Genomic DNA, 18,394 nt, shown 5'->3' on the forward strand with positions numbered 1-18,394 from the left:
ATCACTGGCTTGGTGTTTTTTAGCTTTTACTTACTAAATGTTTGTGTTTTTGCATGTGTTATGCAGCCATCTGGACTGTATCATAAGAGCTCATTTCATACGACATAAATAATTCACACCCCACTTAGAAACACACACAGACACACACACAGTCAACAGACTCAGCTCAGGGCACTCTGTAACAGATATTATTCATGCAACACATGATGCATGTGCACACATTCACAATTCAGCAGTTTTCTCCTCCAATAGTATAAACAGACCACCTTCCTCTCAGTCTCACGATCCTGTCGCCTCCTGTCTCCACACTCGTTTACTTCCCTGGGGGCATGCCACACCTTGATTTAGCTGGTCAGCAATGCCCCCAGGCCCAGACGAGTCTGACCCTGTGTCAACCTCTGAACCCTCAGGTACATCCGAACTCTGTACCTGGGGATCCAGTCTCGGAGGCAGCGGCAGCACCAGCGGCGCTGGTACTGGGCCATGATGTTCGAGTACGCAGACGTGAACATGCTGCGCCTGCTGGAGACCTTCCTGGAGAGCGCCCCTCAGCTGGTGCTGCAGCTGTGCATCATGATCCAGGAGAACAAGGCGGAGACGCTGCAGTGTGGGTTAAACACACGCATGCTGTACACACACACGCACACACACATACATACATGGTCATGCACATACACACACACTCACAAACACACACATGCACACCTATGTTTGTATAAGCAGATATATATTATAACGTAAATGCTATGCATGCAGGCACATTCACCCTTACACATGCAAGCACATACACACTCATACATACAGTACACACAGTATGTACAAGCGAAAAAATAACACCCACACACAATGTGGACCTCCTGCAGAACTCAATCATTAAATTCACACAACCATATATCGATTGACCTCCCCCTGGTGTTTGTGTATGTGTGTGTATTCTTGTGTGTGTACATGTGTGTGCCTATGTACCTATGTGTGTGTATGCGTGTGTAAATACCTGTATGGTTGTTTATGTATGTGCGTGCGTGCGTGTATGTGTGTACACGTGTGTGTGTGTGCGTGTGTGCAGGTGTGTCATCTCTGGGCTCCCTGTTGTCCTTGGCCTGGGTACTGGCCTCCTACCACAAACTCCTGCGTGACTCCAGGGACGACCAGCGCAGCATGAGCTACCGGGGCGCCCTCCTTCACCTCTGCTGGCGCCTCTTCACCATCTCCTCCCGCGTGCTCTCCCTCGCCCTCTTCGCCTCGCTCTTCCACCTCTACTTTGGCATCTTCGTGGTGCTGCACTGGTGCGCTATGGCCTTCTGGGTGATCCACGGGGGAACAGACTTCTGCATGTCCAAGTGGGAGGAGGTGCTGTTCAACATGGTGGTGGGCGTTGTCTACGTCTTCTGCTGGTTCAACGTAAAGGAAGGGAGGACGCGCTACAGGATGGTGGTGTACTACTCGGTGGTGCTGGCGGAGAACACCATCCTGACTGGCCTGTGGTATGTACTGAGCTGGAGCCTCCATCTGCTGGGGTCGGTCTGATCTGTGTGTGGCAGATGAATGTGTTTGACAGCTGTGCTTGTGTGAGTATATTTACATTTAGTCATTTAGCAGACGCTCTTATCCAGAACAACTTACTATAAGTACAGAGACATTCCCCCCGATGCAAGTAGGTTGAAGTGTCCTGCCCAAGGACATAACATCATTTGGCACGGCCGGGAAACAAACTGGTAACCTTCTGATTACTAGCCCGATTCCCTAACCACTCAGCCATCTGACTCCCCATCTGAGTAGGTTCTATGTGTGTGTGTGTGACAGGTGTGTGTGTTCCAGGTGTATCTAACAGGTATGTGTGTGTCCCAGGTATGCGTACAGGGACCCTGCGGCGACAGATTCCTACGCCGTCCAAGCGCTGTGCGGCGTTTACCTGACCTTCGCAGGGGGCGTGGCCGTCATGCTCATCTACTACGGCTTCCTCCACCCCGCCCATGCCCACATCCACCCCAGCCCCGCCTCCTCCTGCTGTGCCCAGCTGCTCTGGGGGCTGCCCCTGCCCCCCTCCGCGCCCCCCTCCGCCCCCCCCACCCCGGCTCACCTGGCCAAGTCCCAGACTGAGGACAACGTGGCGGAAACCTGCCTGCCGGTTTTCCAGGTGCGCTCCACACCCCCCGCCTCCAGGCCCGAGGGGCCCCTCATCAAGATAGACATGCCCAGGAAGCGCTACCCAGCCTGGGATGCCCACTACGTGGACAGGCGCCTGAGGAGGACCATCAACATCCTGCAGTACATTACCCCCGCCGCAGTGGGCATTCGTTACAGAGACGGGCCCCTGCTCTATGAACTACTGCAGTACGAGTCCTCCCTCTGACACACACACACACACACACGTGGAACGCATACACTGACACACACTCACACTCATAACACATACAATGACACACACACACACACTTGTGTAACACATAAAATGACACACACCCACACACAAACCCTTACTCACTGACCTCTGACCTCACTCTGGCCATGACTCAGCGTGCTTCTACAGAGAGATGTCTTCAATCTCTCCTTTTCTCTTTTTAAGTCTATTTATGTCTCCCTGATCTTCCGCATCTTAATTTCTTTCCGCACTCCCCTGTGAACAAAATGGAGTGTGAGTTTCCTCCGAGTGAGGAAAGCATGTCAGTGCTTACACCTCACCTTATCCACCAGTTTAGATCACTACAAAAAAGATTACATTGAAGAAAAAATGTATTTGATACAAACGTTAGGTGGAACACTGTCTCTAGATTAGCTGAGTGGGAGTGTATATATTTTCTATGTACAGATGATGTGTTTTTGTACTTGTGTATTGTGACTGGACTGGGTTGTGTCTGTAGTAGAGTCTCTGTTGTTTTGTTTGTCTGTTTGGGAGGTTGACCAATCACAGCCGCATATGCTGGGACCATCTGGTTTCTCATGTTCTCATGTGGCTGCAAGTTTTGGTGGTGGAAAGAAAGAGATATCAGGGCATAGAGAAGGACGAATGGAAAAAAGAGAAAATGGAGTCAAAGAGAATGTAGACAGCAAGTCACACAGTGGTCCCCCTGCTTGCTGTAGGTGGTAATGCAAGTTCACAAAGTTGCTCCACTCAATGAGTTTGTTGCAGGAACGAAACCTCTCAATACAGTAGAATCAAGGCTGTACTTTATTTCAAAGCAGTTGTTCCAAGTGAAGCACAATTCTCCTTCTGCTGTAGTGAGGTCATATGTTAAATGTCAGAGGAGCCACTGAGAAAGCACAGAGACACAGGGACAGGCGTGAACAAGCACAGTTACTGTAAGTAGTATAAGACCATCCCATTCAAATAAGCTCCTATGGTCTAATGTGTGTGTGCAGGTGTGTGTGTGTATTTGTGTGAATGTGTGTGTGTGTATTGGAGAGATATTCTCCCACGGGTCTCTGCTGTAACTAGACAGAATTTGTGGAGATTTAGTTTGCTATGTATCGTACGCGAGAAGTAGCACAATTTATTTGCTGGAATAAATTTGGTCTAATCAGTGCCAAGTTTAGAGTAACACTCGCAATGCATGTTCCCCCTGGAGAATCATTATGTTAGGTGAACAAAACAGATGCGATGCAGTATGACTAACACATCAGTTTTTAACATACTGTCACCTCTACTCTGAGTTTAGGTATTCAATATTACAATTATTTGTATTATTATCTGACCAATCGTGTTCCAGTATATTCCTATAGACTTCCCCCGCAAACCCTGAATCCTCCCACCTGAGTTCCCTCTAACCAATAAAAGAAGCCATTTCACCAAGAACCAATCAAATGGAGATCACACCTCCCACACGTTCTCACAAACTCCCACACACACACACACACACACACACACACACACACACACACACACACACACACACACACACACACAGACACACACAAACACTGACAGTAGATTCATGGGTATCCCATTAGTTTGGAGAGAAACAGAAGATACTTCACAAATAGTGAACTTCCAATGGTGCAAAAACACACTACAGGCCCACACAGACGGGTCAGTGGTCAACATACTTGGAATTCATATGGTGCAATAAGAACAACTTGCCTCTGGTCTTTAGATCTCTATGGTGCAGCCTGGGTGCAGCCTGCTGTGCTGACAGACTCAGTCTCACAGAGCTCCGCCCTGGTGTTTGGACAGGTTGCTTGTTCTGCTTGCAGACTGGAAGCTATGCAAGTCCAAAACTGGGGTACGTGCTAACAGACACTAAAATGCACATACACACCTTAATAGTATACTGGTGACACGCACACACACACACACACACACATAAGTAGCTCGCACAAAAAAGAAGCACACACAGAGATGAAGCGTGTGCAAACAAGAAGCACACACATGCAAGGCACACTCAAGCATCAATTAGGCCTAGAAGATCCTGTAGTGTTCTCCCTGGAGACAGGACAGGCCAGTCTGCGTCAGAGCTCCCCCATGCTGTCTATTCTTCACCTTCCTGAATTTGGGAACAATATTCACATGGTGCTATGGGCAGGCGTTTAGGGAAAGATGGGTCTTAGGATTGTGTTGAAAGTTGTGGTTATTTGACATGTATACTGCCAAATATGCACCATGCTGACTGTTCTTCTGAACAAAAGGACCATTCAAAAACTGTTATGGAATTTTTGAAGATTACGCTTCAAAGCACAGTCTGAGTTGAGCTCAAACAGTGTTGGCTTTACAGTTATGTAATTATCTGTGTATGTATGTATGTATGTTGTATGTATGTATGTATGTATGTATGTGTTTGTGTGTGTATTAAACATACTATTAGCATGTGGGAAGGTGTGGAAAGATAAATGTTAATGTAAAAATCTAATATGTAGAACTACATTTAATGAGGGTGTATTTAAATAAATGTACAATATGAACTCGGACCCCTAACCCTTGACCCCTTGACCCCTTGACCCCTTGACCCCTTGACCTCAAGGTGCTTCAGCCTATCCAAGCAGAGGCCAGAATACTGTCTCAACGCCATGCAAGGCTACAGTCACACTGTATTGACCCCTTCAGTATACTGTAAACACAATATTGTACAGCTATGAATTCACAACTATGCAAGCGCAGTAGAGATAGTGCTGAGGAGTTGGTCAGTGCTGGACCTGGATGGATCTGACAACATGTTTGCCGCCTCATATTTGTTCTTTTTCCGTTGTTCTCAAGAGCACACAGTGTAAAGTACAAAATAATGGAAAATTGCAATTGATATTTATGCCAGGATTTTATTTGGTTTGACCTCTTTGTTAGGTATATTTTTCAATTTAGTTTTGTACATTTTGTTTTCTAAATTGTTTTGCACATGGTGACATTTAGTTTCGTACGATATTTTGGTTCATTTGTTATACGTCATCAATCTTTTTCATATAAATATAGATGTACATATTTGTTCCGCTTTTCCCCGTCTGTGTGGCCTGCTGTCCTGTGTCATGGTGGTGTTAAGCAGGCTGCAGCAGGAGGCCTACAGAGAGCTCCGCTTTGCTCAGACAAACACCCATCTGCATGGGTGAAAATAGGATTCTAATGTGAAAATCCTTCGTTCACGCTTATGTTTTTGTTTCTTTAAAGTATCTGGAATGTTTAAATATCAGGGTTTGTTGACGAATGTGAATCTTGCAGCACTGAAGGGTGTGTGTGTGTGTGTGTGTGGGTGTGTGCGTGTGTGTGTGAGAAATCACACACTGAGAAACAGTAAATGTAATTGTTTAGCCAAAGTTTCAAGCGCTTGGTCCTGAGGCTTGGCGGTGTTGTTGCAGGTTACCAGATATTATCTAGTTTTGTAGATCTGGAGGCGAAACGCCCCACTCTGTGGACAAAGCTGTCGAATTGATCAGTCACTATAAGCACAGTACAGGGTCAAACTAACCCCATATGGATGTATTTTAGGCGTATTATAATATAAATAAAAAGCTATGTTTTTATTTTGTCAAGAATAATACTTTTTTTCTACTATTGATGTGTTTGCTGTTTCATGATTCCACTGCTTGAAAAAGTAGCTTTAGACATTTTGATGTGAAATGTAACTTATTTTGTCTTTTCTTGTGATTGGCATTTGGGCTGTGAATACCTTTTCTGGTAGTCTTGTTCTGTTGATTCACTTAGATGGGTTTGCTTAGGTGGGATCTCTCTGATATAATAAATAAATGTTCCTATATTCTTCAGAATGTTATAACGGAATAAGATTACTGTTCGGAGAATGTGTTTCGTAGAAGTCTGTGCCATTGTGATGTCCTTCATTATAAGCACACTTGTATTAAGCACATACAACTGCACAAATATGCTTTCCCAACACCAGGGAAGTTAGCCAGACAATAGAATTGACCCATCGTAAAAACTCAATCCAGTGTGAATGCAGGGGAGTGAATGTAACAAATGACACATTGTAGATTAAACATTGACTACGTACAACTTATTATAGAATCATGATATAACATTGCATAACAAATTCCCAAGAGGGACAGGTTATCTGGCTACTGAGTTTAAAATTATTTGGCTAACTTCCCATGATGCAGTTCATTGAAACCATGATGACTCATCGGCCTAATCCTCGCCCATTCCATTGTAGTGTTGGCTTTGACCTTAAGACCCGGGTCAAATTCCTGAAACATGAAACTCTCCTTTTTTCCACTTAAAAAAAATCCCTGAGCTGACATGGCTGGATGGGACAAGGCTTTGCGGTTTCCTCCTGTCCAATCATGTGACCTCAGACAGGTAACCTCCAGGAGGGAGGGAGGAAAGGGGCATTTGACAGAAGTCAAAAGAGGCCTCAATCTCTCTCTCTCTCTTTTTGTAACTTCGTGGTTTGGAATCTGATCCTCCATTCCCATTGGACAATTCTGAATGTACCAGACACACCAGAACCAATTGGGGAGGAGTGACACTCTTTGCATCCTACGTTTGTCTGTCCTGTGTGTGTCCAAGTAAAAGACCAGGCCTATGGAGAGTGTGACGAGAGGATCAAATCACACCTGATGCCAATTTTGGGAGATGTGCTATTTTTGTTGTTTACCTCCTGAAAAAGACTATTTATCTGTGACAGTAAACAAAAATACCAGAGAATACAGATATTACAACAGAGATTCTTATATATTAACAGATATTATAAAAACATGTACAGTTTAATCTGTTCAAAAGACACAAATGTGAGTATTAATTTCAATTTTATATATTTCCATTTTAATACATTGTAACGTGGTAACCAAGATGAAAATATATATTAAAAAAACAATATAAACAATTTTACAACACGTTTCTGAAGTGATTTTCTTCAGCCTATGTTATAGGATGTATTGTATTAGTGCTGTACTATTATTATTATTATATGTATATTAGGATTAAATAATGAAGGCTGTATCCTTATTAAGGATGTGAGAACTGACCTTTTCAAAAAAATAACCACAGCAAAAACAAGCCTGAAGTCTATTTCATATTTATTCAATCATTGTGTTATCTTTCAATTATGGTGTCATATTGTGATGTTTGACACCACAAACAAAACACACACCAGATGACTAATGTCTGTTCAGAATCACCCCAGAGGAAGATGACAGACCAGGTTTTGCATAGTAACAGGACACCCGTGTGATTCAACATGTATGAATCTGCTGGCACAGAGAACCAGAACCGGCAGCCAATGTACCATCAAGAGTCCCAGCCATACTGTGGGTAAGGTGCCGTATTTTGAACTGGGATACTGTGCATAATAGAGGCCATAAAAAAGCTGGATGGCAGACATAGATGGTCACAGACTGGCTTCTTTGGTGTGTACACACACAAACACACACCACTTACTTTACCATTGCATTACAAACAAGGCAGCAAAAAACACCAGTCATGTGATTAGAGAATTTCACAGCAATCAATGGAAAATACTGCCTCTATTTAGAGTATCTAACAACTCTCCTGGCCTTGATAACAGTACCCAACACTCACGCAAACTGACAAAGACAAAAAAAAACTAACAGTTGATTGGAAAACCATTAACACTAATAAAAACGTCAACAACAGTAAATAATACCCAATAAAAGGCCAACCACCCACAAATACACTGCATTAATATACTGGTAGAAGATACATTCCTGGTGTCCTTAATCTAGACAGACAGTATAGATGTTCAATTAACCATAAACATCTGCTCATTTTCCTTTAATGAACTCACTAGACAGTTGTTGCATATTCGTAACAATACAATTGAGAGACCGTTTCTCCCAACTGTATCTTGATAGTTTGAATATTTACCGTTACTCTGTAAGGTGTGGGGCTGGCTAAATAATGGGTTAGCAATATTCTCTTAGTTGAACCCCCCCCTCTCTGACTTGTGCTCAGGAGAACAGTCTGGAACCCTGGTTCCCTCTTGTGATAAAACTCAGAAACACATGGAACATTATTTCCCAAAACAAACAATCCAAAGAAGGATAAACATTAGACGCTAGACATTATGAACCTACCTCAAAAATGTCTGGATACTAAATAATAGACCTCAACAACCTACTGGTATATGTACATTCAATATTATCAGTAGTTTTCCACAATGAAAGCAGTAACTATTCAACCCAAATAAATAGCCTCACAAAGAATAATGAAAGCACAAATGGAAGAATTTTGATGTCACATCATTACATCAACAGAAATAAAAGAACATACATACATATACATTTTGTCTGGAGTGCATCTCCTAATCATATAATTTTAGATGGCTTTTCTTCAGTAGCATATTCAAGTAATTCAGATGTCTGGTTGGAGGCAAAGTGAGTACCTTCTAGATTGACTCAACATTAAAAGAACCCCCCCCCCCTGCACACACACACACGCGACCACCCCTCCCTCCCTCCATGCACGCAGTAACATACACACACACTTTTTAAAGTGTCCAGTCTGCAGCAGGACAGTAACATCAAAGTAGACCATTGTTGCCAAGACTACAGTTGCTAAGCCTACCTGTACAGTGCCTACTGAAACAATCCACAGCAGCTCTTAGTTACTGATCAGTCTCTCAGCTCCTCGACTACATTCCCTTTGACTGCTGATTGGCTGTTGGGAGCAGAAGGGGATGGGGGATGGAGGGGAGGATGGGGGATGGATGCTCCTCCGGCTACCCCAAGAGAGGGTCATCATCGTCATCATCGTCGTCGTCTAGCTGGATGCGCTGGAAGGGCCGAGACGCAGAAGGACGCGGCTTGATGAACATGAACAGACCTGGAGAGGACAGATTCAACACACAAGACGAATAAATACATAAAGAAATAATAAATCACGTGGCTTGAAAACACACATGCAGCAGCACTGCAGCGTAATCAGCTGGAGCTGATTGAGGAGGTGTGGGTGGGCAGGGTGGAGGTGATGGAGGAGGTATGGGTGGGCAGGGTGGAGGTGATGGAGGAGGTGTGGGTGGACAGGGTGGAGGTGATGGAGGAGGTGTGGGTGGAGGTGATGGAGGAGGTGTGGGTGGACAGGGTGGTGGTGATGGAGGAGGTGTGGGTGGACAGGGTGGAGGTGATGGAGGAGGTGTGGGTGGGCAGGGTGGAGGTGATGGAGGAGGTGTGGGTGGACAGGGTGGAGGTGATGGAGGAGGTGTGGGTGGAGGTGATGGAGGAGGTGTGGGTGGACAGGGTGGTGGTGATGGAGGAGGTGTGGGTGGACAGGGTGGAGGTGATGGAGGAGGTGTGGGTGGGCAGGGTGGAGGTGATGGAGGAGGTGTGGGTGGACAGGGTGGAGGTGATGGAGGAGGTGTGGGTGGGCAGGGTGGAGGTGATGGAGGAGGTGTGGGTGGGCAGGGTGGAGGTGATGGAGGAGGTGTGGGTGGACAGGGTGGAGGTGATGGAGGAGGTGTGGGTGGACAGGGTGGAGGTGTGGGTGTGGGTGGGCAGGGTTGACTCACCAGTCAAGGTGGTGAGCAGCAGCAGGACTCCCACAACGATCCCGATGACCATGGTCAGGGATGAGCAGCTTTCCCCAGACAGCAGGCAGCAGGCCTGGGCTAGGGAGCCGTTGTTGGGCCCTGGGGGGATGGAGAGTAGGTGGCACACCAGAGGGTACACGTCCACGCTCTGTAACACAGGGAGACTGTAACCGCTACGGAAGCCCGGTCCTACAGCCGCCAGGAAGGGGTGCATGCTGGGAAGTGTGTTGTCATAGCCATGGTCACCCACTAAAAGAACACAGGAGATAGAGGGTTAAAGAAGTGTTGGTGTGTGTGTGTGTGTGTGTGTGTGTGTGTGTGTGTGTGTGTGTGTGTGTGTGTGTGTGTGTGTGTGTGTGTGTGTGTGCGCGCGCCTTACATCTTGGTAGCTCGCCTTGCTGGACGATGGTCCAGCCTTCGTCTGCCACCAATATGATTGGCTGGATGTGTTTGTTGTTCCTATAGTGCAGCTTATCAGGGATTGCTTCCTTTCGGTAGGCGGTCATGTGTGGGTGGCATTTCTTCAGCAGGGAGAAGACAGCTTCTGTGTCTAGACACACACACACGTACACAAACATGCACAGATTTATATTTTTTTCCCTCAACAAGAGCATTTTTCATCACCCATATTCTTACTCAAGCCTTACTGCATTAAGTGGGATGTGTGTGTGTGTGTGTGTGTGTGTGTGTGTGTCTCACCATTTGTGGGTATGAGAGCAGCCACTGGTGTCAGGTCCACCAGAGTGTAGTTGTCTGGGTGAAGACAGGAGTTCAGACGTATGATGCGTTCGGGGGAACACTGGGCCATGCCGTGGTCACTGGTCACAATCAGGTTGATCCGACCCCACAAGCCCGTTCTGTTCAGCTCTGACATCAGAAGACCCACATTCTCATCCACCTGCGGGTGGACGCAGACAGGTGGTGTGTGTGACAGACAGGCATGTGTGCGTGAGACAGGTATGTGTGTGTGACAGACCGGCATGTGTGCGTGAGACAGGTATGTGTGTGTGAGACAGGCATGTGTGCTTGACAGACAGGTATGTGTGTGTGACAGACAGGCATGTGTGCGTGAGACAGGTATGTGTGTATGACAGACAGGTATGTGTGTGTGACAGACAGGTATGTGTGCATGACAGACAGCTATGTGTGCGTGAGACAGACAGGGGTGCATGCTGCAGACAGGTGTGCAGTGTACCTGTTTCAGGGCGTGGGCCATGGCGGTGGTGTTGTCAGGGCCGTACTTGTGACCTGTCCCATCAGGCTCCTCCCAGTAGAGGGCCGCAAACGACACTCCTTTCACCTGGACGACAGATGGGATGGAGGGATGGATACAGAGACACAGACACATAGACATAACGCAAGGCTGTGGTTCAGCCGAAACAACAAGATATATGCTGACCTTCTCATCACCTAGCAACCACTTGACAACAAGGCCCAGGCGTTGCTGAAAGGTCATGGTAGAATTGTAGTTCTGGAAGTGTGTGGCAGTGCGGTTTCTGATATATACGTCAGAACCGGGCCACATCATCGCCGCCGTCGACAACCCATAATCCAGTGCGTGGAGCCAGATGGGCTCCGCTTGATTCCACCAGAATGGGTCGCTATCCTGGGAGGGGCTGAATTTCTTGTGGGTCGCCGGGTCATACATGCTGCTGGCCAGAATTCCATGGGACTCTGCATACAGCCCTGTCACCTGGGGGGGTTGGGGGTCACGGGGGTGAAAGGTGACTGCAGGATAGGGGTGAAAGGGTATAGATGCTGGGCATACTGTACAGGTTAGGGGGGGGGGGGGGTCTTAGGGGTGAAAGGTTAACGATGACCTGTATAAGAGTTGGGGGGTTTAGGGGTGAAAAGGTACAGATGACCTTCATAATAGTTGGGGGATTTAGAGTTGAAAGGTTACCAGACTGTAGTGATTGGGAAATGTCTTGGTGGTGAAAACATTGGTGAGCTGTTCCACTAGGACACCCTGGGAGTAGAGTTTCTCCAGGTTAGGGAGGGAGAATCTCTTGAGGTAGTCTGCTCGGAACCCATCAAACGACACCAGAAGCACTGGGGGAGGGGTAGTGCTGTTAACATCAGTTCCTGTCTGCGGCTCAGCAGCCAATGAGGAGCAGCCACAAAAGAAGCCCAGCAGGAACCAGAGCAACATCCTGAAAGTGAGACACTGACAGATGAAAGTGTGAGAGAGAAAGAGAGAGATCAAGATCACGTTCGGATAACTTCTCAAACTGTCTTTTTTGTTTTGTTTTGCTACTAGTTACTACGTCCCATCCTCTCTCCCTCCAAATGTAATTTCCTAGTTTACTTTTCAATTTGTCGAAGCTTAAGAAGTCAGCGAGAAGAGAGAGGCCATTGAGGTTTAAAGAGAACCGTGAAATTGGAGTAATTTATATTCGATTAGGTAGCGTCGCAACTCTGGAAGATCTACAAGATCAGGAAATGACAACTGACTGTGGAGGCTACACAATATACACGGAAACATCGCGGTTACCTGAGAAGCATGACGATAAACAGTTAAATAAATTGATCGTCACGTTTGATAACATAAATAAATTGAGTTACTTCCTTGACTAACGACGTGACATAGCTCTGTAAGTCGCTATAGCCACAGCTAAATCAACAACAGATTGCTGGTAGATTAACTGTACGACTACTCACCGTCTCAACCAGTCCTATTAACTTGCATTTGGTGATCAATATAATATATCTTTACAGTAAATTTCTAACTTGACAGTTACTTGAAAGTCACACTGGCTAGCAATATCGTGCAAATGAAGCAGACAACGTTAGCTGTCTTGAAACTTCCTCAAAATAGATGCGCATCAGTTTTTTTATGTTGAGAATGCTAATAGACAGCTTCGACACCCAATGAAAAAACAAAACAAAAACACACCCACAGCATAAAGCTTTGGGATTGGTTTAGCTTAATGTGCTCAGCCTCCTGAGAGTCAGACGAGACACGAGATCAAAACTGAACCACCAGACCGCGCTGACAACGTTGAAAATGAAAGTGATAGGATTTGACATAACTTAAATATTTGTTTGGCTTTTAAGGCAATTCTTATAAGAAAATAAGTCATACTGTGAATACATTGTTGCGTTTATACATTTTTTATCTTGCTCTTGGAGTAGGCCTACATTGCTCATGTTGGAAACAACTAAAAAGACTATAAAACCTATAGCTTTTTCACATCGAATATCCATCACTTTGAATGAACTATCTGTCAAGCCTTATAGTCCTCCACAGAAAAAGCCTCCATAGCCTCACTGTTTCACTCGTCTCCTTCCTCAGCCTCGTATTACCACATCCCACAGCCTCTCCTCTGGAGCCTCCACACAGACTCAAGACTCTCTCCTGCAGCCTCCTCACAAACCTCAGCCTCCACACACAGACTCCAGCCTTGACTTGTTCCCCACAGCCCAGCACACTTTTTCTTCATTAAACCAGAGAGACAGAGAAATTATAATTAGTCCCCACACAAACTTCACACCCACACGCACGTACACACACACACACACACACACACACACACACACACACACACAAACACTCACACGCTGTCACACACTCACACACATACCCCACATGGATACACTCACTTTAACACCCATACACACACAGCACAAAGGTACATCACAGTGTAAGTGTTTGTGTGTGTTCATAGGATACGGGTTACAGTGTTTTCTAAATATAACTTGGACTTATTGGAATGCACCCCTGGTGACTCAGGCCTGGGAGGACTGGGGACGATTCCAGTAGCATTGTCGTGTAAATTCCCGGTGTGAGAGTGTAAGGTGTGAGTGTGTGTTCCTGTCTGCAGTGCTGGATAACTGTCATGGGTGGGGGCTTTGAAGGCTCTTATTGACATAACATTTGCAGTGTGCTGCAGTTCCCAAGGAGAGGAAAAAGGGAGCAGTGAAAAATATGAGAATGCCCCCCTCATCTCTTCCACACGCACACACATACACACACACACGCCCTCCCTCTCTCCTGGGCTATTTTCGACCTGCACCATCACACTGTCAGCTGGGCCGTGAGTACAAATGCAAACCTCCAGGACAGGACCAACACACACACACACCCCGATGCAAGAAAGTAGAGGCAGAGATAGAGAGTTGAGAAATTGGACTAAATACAGATCCCACAGAGTACGACAGCAAGCTGTAAACAGAGACAGATCATGCACACACCTCTGCAGAGGGCCGGCTAAAGAGACTAAACAGACTAAACAGAAGTTTTCCCCATCTGGGTGAGTATTGAAGATGACAGACTCTGCCACTGAGGATGAGAAGGATCCGGATATTGAGTTGTTTGTCAAGGTAAGATGTGTTTGTGTATTGTGTTTTGATGTTTTTCTATGTGTATGTGTGTGTGTTTTTTTAAAACCAGGTCAGATCAGTTATCTCCCAACAGTGACACCTCTCAGTCTAGCGCAGCAGGTGTGTGTGAGAGGAAAGGAGTAAGGGATGGTAAATTCAGTGTGTGACTGGAGTTTGGGAGATGTAACTCTTCCCTGTGTAGACTGTGTGTTTGTACTTTATAAACATCTTCCGCTTGTACCGTGTTTTCCATGTTGTTGTTCTCTGCTGGCTGTCTGTGTGGAGTGATGCTGTAACCCAACACGCATGCTCCAGTGTAATGTTCCCCTCTGGGTGTCTGACTGACGTAGCAACAGGAGTCTCTCTCTCTCTCTCTCCTTCTGACTTTTTCTGTCTTTGTCCCCTCTCTCTCTTGTTCTCTGGCTCTCTCTACCTTTCTCTATATCTTTTGCTCTCTCTCTCTCTCCCATCTCTTTCTCTGTTTCTCCCTCTCTTTCTATCTGACTCTCTCTCACTTGTTCTCTTTCTCGTGCCCTCTTCTCTCTCTTTCTTCATCTCTCCTCTTTAGTCCAACATACCTACTAAATTATTACTGGGGTCCATTCAGCAGTGAATGTATGAGGTTAAATGGTCTGGTTATGAGGTGCCTTGTGACACGACCCTGTTTTTGTGTATGGGAGGGGGGGCAAGGGGGGTAGTGTGGGGCTATGGGGCAGGTGGAGTGTAAGAGTGGGGTAAAGTGGGGCTATAGGGCAGGTGGAGTGTGTGGGGAGAATTAGTGTGGGGCTATGGGGCAGGGAGACTGTGAGGGGTAATGTGGGGTTATGGGGAAGTTATAGTGTGTGTGGCATGGCTCAGTGAAGCATCTAATGGAAGGACTGTGTATTATTAATGGAGCAGCATGGTGTCCCGTTACAGTGATCCTTTTCACCTCCGTCACACGCTGTGCCACCAGACACCTCCAAGCCCACCTCTTCACTCAGACCTCAGGGGCGGGCACTGATTCCCTTCCTGTGTCATTAGACAGCACACATGGGTCAATTACTATTTGCAAAAACTATGTTTGTTCTTCTGTGTATGTGTGTGTGTGTGTTTTCCAGGCGGGGAGCAATGGGGAGAGTATAGGCAACTGTCCGTTCTCCCAACGTCTCTTCATGATCCTCTGGCTGAAGGGAGTGGTCTTCAACGTCACCACTGTGGACCTCAAGAGGTGCAAACCCCTCTTTCTCCCCTTCACTCCTCTATCCCTGTCCATCCCTCGCTCTCTTTTGACCTTTCTTTCCCCCATCTCTATCAGTCTCTCTTTATCTAGCTTTCTCACTCTCCTGCTCATGTTCCACACTTCTCTCACTCCTCTCTCTCTCTCTCTCTCTCTCTCTCTCTCTCTCTCTCTCTCTCTCTCTCTCTCTCACACACACACATACACACACACACACACTGATGTGCATATGTAACAAGACGTAGCCACACTGCTCGTCAGTCCTCCTGATCTTTCCCCTTACTGTCACTCGATCCCGGGACCTCTGACTCGCAAGCATGACTACTTACCAGCTACGCCAACGAAAAGCTGTACCCTTTCACTGGCGCAACTGGACTATTCATACCTGAGGAGTGAGTTAAACCAATTCACATTGGTTACACATACAGTAACACAAACTGCTGTCCATCTCCAGGAAGCCAGCTGACCTCCATAACCTGGCACCAGGGACACACCCTCCCTTCCTCACCTTTGATGGAGAGGTCCGCACGGACGTCAACAAGATAGAGGAATACCTGGAGGAGATGCTGGCCCCACCCAGGTACACACACACACACAAGCTTCTTCACATGCACACTCACACACACACACACACACACACACACACACACACACACACACACACAAGCTTCTTCACATGCACACACACACACAAGCTTTTTCACATGCACACACACACACACATACATACTCACATGGATACAAACACTCACACACAAGCAGATGGGCACAAACACACCTACACACCGTTTAAACTAATCTGTCTGAGTTGCTTAGGTTTATTTTAATGTATTCTTGTTTTTGTTCAGATATCCTAAACTGGCAGCAAAGCAGCGAGAGTCAAACACAGCTGGAAACGACATATTCGCCAAGTTCTCAGCCTACGTCAAAAACACCAAACCACAGAACAATGCAGGTGTGTGTGTGCGTGCGTTTGCATATCCCACTGACATATCTGCAAATAAAAAACATAATTTTTTGTTGAGCTTGTGTTTGTGCGTGTGTGCCCTGCAGTGTTAGAGAGGAGTCTCAACAAGGCTCTTAGCAAGCTGGACGAGTACCTTGTCAGCCCCCTCCCAGAGGAGCCCAGAGGAGGGCACGCGGGGGCCGGGGGGGGGTCCACCAGAAGGTACCTGGACGGAGACGAGCTCACGCTGGCTGACTGCAACCTGCTGCCCAAACTACACGTAGTCAAGGTAACACGCCTCCAGTCCAATCGGTTCAGGCAAGAAGCTATTATATAATATGTCATCATGCAGCAGACAGGAAGAGAAATCCATAACATGAAAGCACAAAGATTATTTGTGTCATAGCTGAGCGGAGAAATAATAGAATTGTCCTGGGTTATTCTCAAGATTTCCCAATAGACTCGTAAATAGATTGTATTTTAGATCATTAGAGGAAATAGAGTGCTGTTTGGAGCACTCCATCTGTAATCCTCAACCCTATATTGGATTTTGTCCCTTAGGTGGTTGCTAAGCGATACCGAAACTATGAGATTCCCTCTGAGTTGCGAGGGGTGTGGCGTTACCTAGGCAACGCGTACAGCCGAGACGAGTTCACCAACACCTGTGCAGCGGACGCTGAGATCGAGTTGGCCTATCAAGATGTGGCCAAAAGGCTGGGAAAGTGAGAGAGCGTTCAATATGAGTCACCAATCATTGAGAAGACCGAGGTTGAGATCCCCTACTTATTTTCTCCAGTGCTTTGCGGTCCTTTTTGTATCGATTTTGACGAGTGAAGAAACAACAGTCAGGCCTAATTCACCTTCCTTGAAGTAGACAGTATTAAATACTACTCAGTTTTAAAGCAATGGAACTTTTACTCTTTTATACAGACGTTCCGCGACCTGCTCCTGTCTAACAAACCAACAACTTCAAAGTTGTATTGTATAAAGTAAAGGCTGCAAAAATGAATTGTGCTCCATAAAATGTTGACTATACTTTACCATGAAACAGTCAGCTTTAATAATCCTTTTAAAAAGAGTGTTTGATGATAGCCATATTGCTAACTGTTGGTATTGCGTCAGTAGCTTCAGGCATTGAAAACAGCATTGTCGTTGTTGATGTTGGACAAAAGATAAGTTGCCAAAGCCGGTGTTAAACAAAATCGGAGTAGACGCCAGGATGTTGGCCAGGAGGTAGGCCTAGGCTACTTGATTAAAATAGATTGTATTTATGATTTGTAAAAAATCTGTCAGTACATCCCAAGGACGTCATGTACAAATATGAATTAGACTGCATGTAGGGCTATCTTGTTTTAGGCATTCAGATTAATATGCGTACGTGATGTCTTTATAGTATGGCATCAAGATACAAATATTTCCTAATAGCCCTCTAGTTTGAAAGCTTTAACACAATTTCAAATAAATGGGCCTTCACAAAGAAATGACTTCGTTTATAAGAAGAGCATGAGATGCTTTAGAGATGTCAGAGAATGAATGGGTATTTCATGTTTAAAGGTAATTGCTCTTGTGCTAATTTGTCTGAGAACAGATTCAAAGTTTGTTCACGGTGTTGATCAGTATATACTTGCTCCTATTTATTAAATAAATCTATTTTCTCAAATCTGCCGCCTGATGCCTCCTGATGCTTGTCGCCAAGTTAATTGGCCTAATGCACGTTCTTGCAATGAAGCCAGCTTCACGTAATTGCTTTTCATAAACAGCAGATGGCAGTGTAAGCATTTTCCCTAGCTCTGTATGGGTGCGTATTGAATGTCCGATATAAAATGCACAGAGGAGGAGTTAGGAGGGGACAGAATAAAGAGTTATGAGGTGAAGAAGGTCGAAGAGCAAGAGCCTGATAGAAGAGAGGAGGTAGTGAGGAAAGGGAAGTAAGCACGTCATCTAAGTACGCTTTTTAAAGTACAGTATGCCAACTGTAAATTAAAA

At 45.8% G+C, this 18,394-nt stretch overlaps 3 protein-coding genes across 3 annotated transcripts; 2 read left to right on the forward strand and 1 right to left on the reverse strand.

The window, feature by feature from the left end:
• Positions 1-358: 358 nt before the first annotated feature.
• xkr6a (XK, Kell blood group complex subunit-related family, member 6a) lies at positions 359-2,420 on the forward strand. The gene is made up of 4 exons (XM_047031401.1): positions 359-378; positions 411-607; positions 1,067-1,484; positions 1,849-2,420. Exons 1-4 carry the CDS (start codon positions 359-361, stop codon positions 2,351-2,353), a joined length of 1,140 nt encoding a protein of 379 aa, XP_046887357.1. The 3' UTR covers positions 2,354-2,420.
• A 5,015-nt stretch (positions 2,421-7,435) lies between these two features.
• enpp4 (ectonucleotide pyrophosphatase/phosphodiesterase 4) lies at positions 7,436-12,752 on the reverse strand. The gene is made up of 8 exons (XM_047031145.1): positions 12,582-12,752; positions 11,824-12,087; positions 11,320-11,613; positions 11,116-11,220; positions 10,620-10,818; positions 10,300-10,470; positions 9,900-10,169; positions 7,436-9,217 (listed from the first exon to the last, which is right to left on the reverse strand). Exons 2-8 carry the CDS (start codon positions 12,070-12,072, stop codon positions 9,114-9,116), a joined length of 1,392 nt encoding a protein of 463 aa, XP_046887101.1. The 5' UTR covers positions 12,073-12,087; positions 12,582-12,752; the 3' UTR covers positions 7,436-9,113.
• Positions 12,753-13,682: 930 nt separating this feature from the next.
• clic5a (chloride intracellular channel 5a) lies at positions 13,683-18,053 on the forward strand. The gene is made up of 6 exons (XM_047030901.1): positions 13,683-14,243; positions 15,344-15,453; positions 15,917-16,042; positions 16,311-16,417; positions 16,516-16,697; positions 16,970-18,053. The coding sequence occupies exons 1-6, from the start codon at positions 14,187-14,189 to the stop codon at positions 17,132-17,134; spliced, it is 747 nt and encodes a 248-aa protein (XP_046886857.1). The 5' UTR covers positions 13,683-14,186; the 3' UTR covers positions 17,135-18,053.
• The last annotated feature ends 341 nt before the right edge of the window (positions 18,054-18,394 follow it).

The sequence above is a fragment of the Hypomesus transpacificus genome, chromosome 12, assembly GCF_021917145.1.
Source record: "Hypomesus transpacificus isolate Combined female chromosome 12, fHypTra1, whole genome shotgun sequence".
Classification (NCBI taxonomy): Eukaryota; Metazoa; Chordata; class Actinopteri; order Osmeriformes; family Osmeridae; genus Hypomesus; species Hypomesus transpacificus.

Bases quoted from the DNA above. Each gene is read 5' to 3' on its own strand.
- xkr6a (XM_047031401.1), top strand. From the start codon at position 359: ATGCCCCCAGGCCCAGACGA. The intron at 608-1,066 runs GTGGGTTAAACA...GCGTGTGTGCAG, and splicing joins CAAGGCGGAGACGCTGCAGT to GTGTGTCATCTCTGGGCTCC. The intron at 1,485-1,848 runs GTATGTACTGAG...TGTGTGTCCCAG, and splicing joins ACCATCCTGACTGGCCTGTG to GTATGCGTACAGGGACCCTG.
- enpp4 (XM_047031145.1), bottom strand. From the start codon at position 12,072: ATGTTGCTCTGGTTCCTGCTGGGCTTCTTTTGTGGCTGCTCCTCATTG. The intron at 10,170-10,299 runs GTAAGGCGCGCG...GTGTTCTTTTAG, and splicing joins GCAAGGCGAGCTACCAAGAT to TGGGTGACCATGGCTATGAC. The intron at 9,218-9,899 runs GTGAGTCAACCC...TGTCCTCTCCAG, and splicing joins GCTGCTCACCACCTTGACTG to GTCTGTTCATGTTCATCAAG.
- clic5a (XM_047030901.1), top strand. From the start codon at position 14,187: ATGACAGACTCTGCCACTGAGGATGAGAAGGATCCGGATATTGAGTTG. The intron at 15,454-15,916 runs GTGCAAACCCCT...GTCCATCTCCAG, and splicing joins ACCACTGTGGACCTCAAGAG to GAAGCCAGCTGACCTCCATA. The intron at 16,698-16,969 runs GTAACACGCCTC...TTTGTCCCTTAG, and splicing joins CCAAACTACACGTAGTCAAG to GTGGTTGCTAAGCGATACCG.